Source organism: Mustela erminea, chromosome 15, assembly GCF_009829155.1.
Source record: "Mustela erminea isolate mMusErm1 chromosome 15, mMusErm1.Pri, whole genome shotgun sequence".
In the NCBI taxonomy this organism is placed as follows: domain Eukaryota; kingdom Metazoa; phylum Chordata; class Mammalia; order Carnivora; family Mustelidae; genus Mustela; species Mustela erminea.
In genome coordinates, this window is record NC_045628.1 from 61,667,561 (window position 1) to 61,675,488 (window position 7,928).

The 7,928-nt window shown below is 40.8% G+C and overlaps 1 protein-coding gene across 1 annotated transcript; it reads left to right on the forward strand.

Moving 5' to 3' along the window:
- The first annotated feature begins 3,666 nt into the window (after positions 1 to 3,666).
- On the forward strand, positions 3,667 to 4,597 carry LOC116574355 (40S ribosomal protein S2-like). The gene is given in 2 exon segments (XM_032315073.1): positions 3,667 to 3,697; positions 3,700 to 4,597. Coding segments are annotated over 2 exon segments (879 nt in total). The 3' UTR covers positions 4,548 to 4,597.
- Positions 4,598 to 7,928: the final 3,331 nt, after the last annotated feature.

Here is a 7,928-nt window from a genome sequence, read left to right on the forward strand (position 1 = left end):
GCTCAGTCCTATATATGTCCAGATGGTCTCGACACACCTTGCTCTCTCAAGGCTGCGTCCTTGAAGTGGTTCCTAGTGCAATTTAAAGTCAACCAGCAGTCACGTTGTCCTCTTGATGACCTCCTCCAGCAATGGGTCAGCACCCTCCATCTACACTGTCTTTCTCACTTGAATGCAGCTCCAAACGCTGGGCCAGCTATTTGAGTACTCTGAACAGCAAGCAGCAGGTGGATTAGGGAAGGAGATCGGAATTCACTGAACTGCTGGTGAGTTTCCCTTCCACCCTTCTGTGTCCCCCAACCTAGATGCAAGACAGCCTGAAACCTAGAGGCAGGAACCACGATGCATAGAGAGTTACAAGGACACCCTTTACCCTGGCTCAAAGAGTGGGAAAAATAGTTCCTGAGAGAAAAATCACCCATGGTTTTTCTTCATGCTGTTCTAACACCCAGTCCCAAGCCATCCTTCCAAATGGTGACAGTAAGATTGGCAGCGGCCATTTCCACAGGGCCAAATGCTTTCTGCCATTTTGTGAGCTGCTTCAGTTTTCCCAGTGGTGTGTTTTGGAGGACAAGAGTTAATTACGATAAAATGCTATATGTCCTGTATATGTACGCAAATATTTATCATTTTTAATGTTCTTCATTTCTTCCTGTAGATCTGAATTTCCATCTGGTACTATTTTTCTTTAGCCTGAAGAACATCTTTGAGAATTTCTTATAGTGTGGGGTCTGCTGGCAACAAACTCTTTCAGCTTTTGTTTATCTAAAAATGTCTTTATTTCACTTGCACTTAAGAAAAATATTTTTGCTATGTATAGAATGTCAAGTTGGCAATGTTTTTCTTTCATCGTTTTAAAAAGATATAGTTCTATTTCTTCTAGGCCCATTTTTTTCTTATAGGAAGTTAGGCATCATAAATATAATTATTCTCTCTTATGTAATGTAACTTCTTTATTTGGATGCTTTTGAGATTTTTTTCTTCTTTTGGTTTTCAGCAGTTTGACTATGATGTACTTAGGCATGGTTTTATTTGCACTTACCTGTTTGGGGTTTGCTGGGACCCACAGATGTCTGGGTTGCTGTTTTGAGTCAAATTTTTAAAATTTTCAACCAATATAGTTGCAGTTTTTTTCCTGCCCCATTCTCTCTCTCCTCTCCTTCTTAAATATGTGTTTGATTAACTGAGACACTCCCAGAGCTTAATGAAGATCTGCCCATTTAAAAAAGTCTCTATCCTTCAGCTTAGATGATCTCTATTGGCCAATCTTCTGGTCATTACTACTTTCTTTTGTTATGTTTAATATACTGTCAATCCCAGGAAATGAATTTTTTTTTCAGGTACTGTATTTTTCTGTTTTAGTATTTAACTTTGATTCCATTTTCAATTTACATATCATTGCTGACAATTGCCCCTCTCTTCACCCATTATAACCATGTGGTCTTGAAATTCATTAACATATTTACCATAATAATGCTAAAATTCTTGTCTGTTAATTTCAACATTTAGTTATTCTGTCAGTCTCCTTCTATGATGCACTTTTCTATTGATTCTGTGTCACATTTCCCTATATCTTTGCATGACTAGTAAATTTTTATTTTATAGTAGGTGAAGTGGATGATACCTCATAGAGACTTTGGATTCATTTTCCTCTGAGAAGTGTTGACTTTCATCTTAGAAAGCAGTTAAATTGGGTCACCTCGGTGGCTCAGTGGGTTAAAGCCTCTGCCTTCAGGTCATGATCTCAGGGTCCTAGGATTGAGCCCCACATCTGGCTCTCCGCTCAGCAGGGAGCCTGCTTCCTTTCCTCTCTCTTTGCCTGCCTCTCTGCCTACTTGTGATCTCTGTCTGTCAAATGAATAAATAAAATATTTAAGAAAGAAAGAAAGAATTGGGGAGGGTATGTGCTTTGGTGAGTGCTGTGAAGTGTGTAAACCTGGCGATTCACAGACCTGTACCCCTGGGGATAAAAATATATGTTTATAAAAAATAAAAAATTTAAAAAAAATTTAAAAAAAGAAAGAAAGAAAGAAAGAAAGAAAGAAAGAAGTTGAATTACTGGCAGTGACCTTAACTTATGAAGGCTTGGTTTTAGGTTTTGTTAGGGTGGTTCTATTTCAGTTTCACAACTTGCTCAGGGTGAATCATTAGTCTTAAGGCATAAGGCATAGCTGCTGGGGTTTAGTTTTAAAAGCTAGAGGCAATGTCCACATAGGTTTAACTCGAATTCCAAGCAGTATCTGTAACAGGGCACTCCAAAATCTCTACTCAGCTCTCAGCTTTCTCATTGTTGTATCTCCCTGGGCACCTCGGAGTCTCACCCCATGCATATGATCCAGGGATCACCCAGTGATTTGAATGGAGCGTCTACACAGATTTTTGGCCCTCTCCTATGTGGCTTCCTCCTTTCTGGAATTCTGTCCTTGCCCCTCAATAGTAGACTCCTCTAACAGTCCCAAATTCCATCATCTGATTCCATAGTCCTGTAAAACTGTGTTCTCTCCTTCCTCTCTAGCTGCCACATTTTGATGGGCCTGGGAGTCCCTTTAAAGGAAAAACCATATAAATGTGCATCTCACTCTGTAAGGATCAAATCCTTACCAGCTTTTGTTCTCCGAGTTGTTTGTTTGCTTTTTTCCCCAGAGTGTGTAATTGTTACTGGCAGGACAGTGTCTAAATGTTCCACTCTGCCATTGCTCTCTCTTTCATACATTTCATCTGTTTTCTCTCTGTGTTATGGTCTGGATAATTTCATCACATATATCTTTCCATGCATTAGATTTCTCTCTGGCTTTGTTTCAGTGATTATTTAATCTGTCAACTGAGTTTTTAATTTTGATGACTGTGTTTTTCATTTATAGAAATTCTTTCTTTTTTACATCAGCCTCTTTTTTTTCCCCAAAGGCCTTGTTCTTTCTTATGTTTTTAATTCCTTTTTTGTTCCTTGTCATTTCAATCATACTTATTTTATAACCTCTATCTGGGGGTTGTATTCTATTATCTACATATCATGGGGGATCAAATCAAGTTACTTATTTGGTCAGTTGACTTCTATTCATAGTGGGTTACAACATTACATACTTGAGTTTTTGAATCAAATTTGGCTTTGAATTTATGTTCAGCTGAGTTTTATCTGTGAAACAATTCTTGGTGAAGGGTATATCCCAGTGAAGAGGTTTTCCTTTGAATTGCCAGATATCCCAGCGCTATTGCTGGCCTGGGTACACTTTTGAGCTAATATCTTAGCTTCAGGGTTCTTGCACCTCAGCAAACTTTTTTCCAACCAGAGAGAAATAGACAATTTTCCTCGACCGATCCTTATGCGATAGGTAGATTAACTTCTAGTTCTCCTTTTTCATAAGGGATTAGCCACTTAAGAATGCTGGTTCTGAAGAAGGTTTTGAGCCTCTTGTGGATCCAGGACTCAATTTCTTTTCCTAAGTGGTCATTAAAACCCATGCCTCTTTATCTCAGATCCATTAAGGTGGCTATTATAAACAAAACAAACAGAAAATAGTAAGTGTTACATTTACAGAAACTGGGACCCTCACACATTGCTGGTGGGAATTTGAAATAATGGAGCCACTGTGGAAAACAGTATGGTAGCTCCTCAAAAAATTAAAGATAGAATTACCATTTAATCCTTCCTCTCCAAGAGAACACCAAATGGTGGATGACGCTGGTGCTGAGGGAGGGCCAGAGGACCCCGGGGCCCTGGAATGGGAGGCCAGGGCAGTTTCTTCGGAGGCTTCGCTTGCGGCATCCAGGGTCGGGGCCGGGGCGGTGTTTGCTGCCAGGGCCGAGTCCGCAGAGCTCGCAGGGGCACGGCGCAGGACAAGGAGTGGATTCCTGTCACCAAGCTAGGCCGTCTGGTCAAGGACATGAAGATCAAGTCCCTGGCGGAGATCTATCTCTTCTCCCTGCCCATCAAGGAGTCTGAGATCATCGACTTCTTCCTGGGAGCCTCCCTCAAGGACGAGGCCTTGAAGATCATGCCTGTGCAGAAGCAGAGGCGCGCCGGCCAGCCGACCAGGTTCAAGGCATTTGTTGCCATCGGAGATTACAATGGACACGTCGGTCTGGGTGTCAAGTGCTCCAAGGAGGTAGCCACTGCCATCCGCAGGGCCATCATTCTGGCCAAGCTTTCCATCATCCCTGTGCGGCGAGGCTACTGGGGGAACAAGATTGGCAAGCCCTACACTGTCCCATGCAAGGTGACTGGCCGCTGTGACTCTGTGCTGGTGCGTCTCATCCCTGCCCCCAGAGGCACTGGCATTGTCTCGGCCCCTGTGCCCAAGAAACTGCTGATGATGGCCAGTATCGACGACTGCTACACCTTGGCCAGGAGCTGCACCGCCACCCTGGGGAACTTTGCCAAGGCTACTTTCGAAGCCATCTCCAAGACCTACAGCTATCTCACCCCTGACCTCTGGAAGGAGACTGTGTTCACCAAGTCTCCCTATCAGGAGTTCACGGACCATCTTGTGAAGACCCACACCAGAGTCTCTGTGCAGAGGACCCAGGCTCCAGCTGTGGCTACCACATAGTTTTATACAAGAAAAATAAAGTGAACTAAAGCTTGTTAAAAAAAAAAAAAGAATTACCATTTAATCAAATAATTCCGTAGCTGGGTATATACCCAAAATAATTTGAAAACAGGGAGTTGAAGTGATATTTGTACACCTATATTCATTTATAGCAACAGTATTCATAAGACCCAAAATGTAGAAACAATCCAGATGTCCATTAGTGGATGAATATATAAAGAAAATGTGACCTATAACTATACATCTATGTCTATACCTATATCTGTATCTATACAATTTTATTCCACCTTTAAAGGGAAGTGAAATTCTGGCATATGCTACAACATGGATGAACTTTGAAGACATTATGCTAAGTGAAAAAATTCAGTCAGTCACAACAGGAAAAACACTGCATGATTCCACTTACGTGAAGTAGCTTAAGTAGTCAAACTTATAGAGATGGAAAGTAGAATGGTTACTGCCAGGGTCTGGGCAAGAGGAGGAAGGAATCATTGTTTAATGGGTACAAAGGTTCAGTTTGGGACCATGGAAAAGTTCTAGAGATGGACAACGGTGATGGTTATATGTACTTAACACTACTGAATCACACACTAAAAGTGGTGATGATGGTAAATTTCACGTAATTTATATTTTACCACAATAACAAAAATTTTCTTAAAAATCAAGCCTCTTAGTTTCTAAGACTGGAAACTACTCCCAAATCCAGGGCAGGCGCACTGTCAGCTCAAATACTTAACTACTCTACTGATTTATCTTATTCTTTAAAGAGCTTAACTGTACATTTAAACATTTTTTAACATTTTATCTACAATTACTGGTTGTTTTGTTAAGGGAAAGTTTCTGTTATTTTTATGTTTGTTCATAAGTAGCCTAGTCAAGTGAGGGTTTTAAACAAAGGCTGCATATTGGTGACTTACAAATTTTATTTTGTTTCTTTCCTAGCTGGACATTTCATACAAAATGCCAGATTTCCATCTTCTCTTGAAATTTTGGGATCATGGTCCATATTGGGTCACATCCTCAGTGGGTGATGGCAAGCTGAAGTAGTAGTGGCTTCCCCTCTGAGGTAGAATAGATGCTCCCAGGATTGCATAGTCACCACAGCACCTGATGCACAAATAACCCCTGTTTTGCATTTCTGCCATCTAAAATGACTGAAGTTTGCAGCCACAGGGCTAAAACACTCAGATTTTTACATGTGGCCACCAAGTAAATACTTTCTTCTTTTAAGAACCCTTTTTTAAGTCAAATCCATAATCCATTCTTGAAGTACTCTCTTTTTGTTACCTAACAGAACTAGAAGTCTGATTGAAGATGTCCTCAAGAAGCAATGAGGTATCACAAAGTTTTGGGCAAGGAGGGAGCTTTTGTCTTTGCAACCTCCATCATTCCATGGACCTGCCTTCACCCTTCTCACATTTTCCCTCTCAGGTATTAAGCAATATTGTATTTGCTTTCATTAGAAGGGACACAATGAAGTATGTAGAATATGACACTGGTGGTCAGAACACCTGTGTCATACTGCCAGACCTGTTTTTTTTAAATAGTGGGGTCATTGTTTCCAGAAAGACCAAATGACAAGCCCAGTCTCTCAGGGTCCACCTCCAACTTCATCATCTATGTGCTACTTCTGTCTTCCCTCCATCCTACAGGTTTGGCAAACTTGGTTGGTCATCTTCCATAAATCCAGTGACCATCTTTCAAGGGCACAATTGCATTTAGGGAATTTTAAAATCAGAAAAGGTAACCAGATTGCCAATATCCCTTATAAAGAATAATTCTAGAGATTAAGCAAGACAGAAAAAGAAAAAAAAAAAAACAGCATTCATTTCATATCAGAAAAGAGCATAATTATCTCTGCTCTTAGTTGCCAGGTTTGTTTTTTTTTTTAACTTTTAAGGCAAAAATCTCCCAGTTTTGTAAATGTTGTCAACTAATTCACTAAAACAAAACCCTGCATGGACAAAGTAAAACATTTCTATGGACCCAGTTTGGCTTATGAGCCACTAATTTAGAGAAGGAAATCCTAGATAATGGAAGAATTGCTTTATAATTTATGTGTTTAATAAGTTAGATGTATCAAACCTCAAAATGCTTCACTTCATGTTACATTCCCTAATGGTTTCAGACATAAATCTTCAGCGTCTCGGTCGTCCCAATGGGAAATCAAGCCATTCACTTATTTGTGTTTCCTCATGAGGACCCAGCAGGATATGAGATAAAGAACAGATGCTTAGTCCAGCCAATGTTTTCATGAACTTGTAGATTTCATGTAGGAAGTACCTTGAGAGCTTCTGGTCCAAAGATGGCAAATAACATAGCACTTAAACAGCTCCCCTAGCCTCATGACAGACAGTTCCTGGCACAGTACCTGAAATCCCCACCCTTGGGGTTTATATTCCCCTGGATTCATGTTGGAATCTTCCCAAGTTCTCTTTGAAAAATAGCATTTCCAAATGTATATTCCTTGAACCACTAGTTTTATGGGATATTCTTAAGTATTCAGTAGTTTCTGTGGTTGGAGCAGTCAGGGTTTACTTGCAACCTGGAGTCACTCTAGCCAGCTTAAGTAGCAAAACAATTATTATGATGACTATGGTTATTATTATTCCCTGGGAAGCCAGACTGGTATGTTCCTCAGCCAGAAACCACGCAGCTAAGGCCAACAACAGGCAGAGGACAAGACCCACCCATACTGTGGCAGTTTTGTAGCGTAAACACCACTGCTCATCATATCTCCTTCTGCTTGGCAACTAGTGCACTGGAGAGTGGACCCCGGGCACTTTAGCATGACCCACCCTCAGGAAAACCAGACATTTGCAGCTCTGCTCTCAAGAGATGCAATTTTCTTCTACTGTGCTGATTTCCTCTAGCAGGTATCCCCTAGGTACACATCTCGTTGTCCCATCTAGGTTGTGTGCCTGCATTTGACCTCCCAGGGAGTAGTGGGAAATGTAATTTTCAGGAAATGGAGGCACGCACACTCTAAGAGGCAGTGGACTGAGAGATGAGTGAGCCAACCCATAGTATCTTGCCACCTGATCAAATTAGTTTCTGTTAGTGCTCACTTCGGCAGCACATATACGAATTAGTTTCAGCTAAGTACCCATCTTTGCTGAAGTCTTTTCAGAGCTTTTAAAATGCTAGTATGATTCTGACTCTCCAGAGAGGGTTTTATTTTTATAAGGTTATATTACCATGAAACGCTCTTTTCTAAGCTTTCAGAGTTAGCATAATATGTAGAACACCCTTATGCCAACTATGAGTTTGTCTATTAATAGCAAGAAGTCCCTCCCTGCAAAGACCTGAGGTCTTGGTCAGGGGTTTTGTTTTGTTTTGTTTTGTTTTGTTTTGTTTTTAAATGAGTGAGAGAGAGCATGA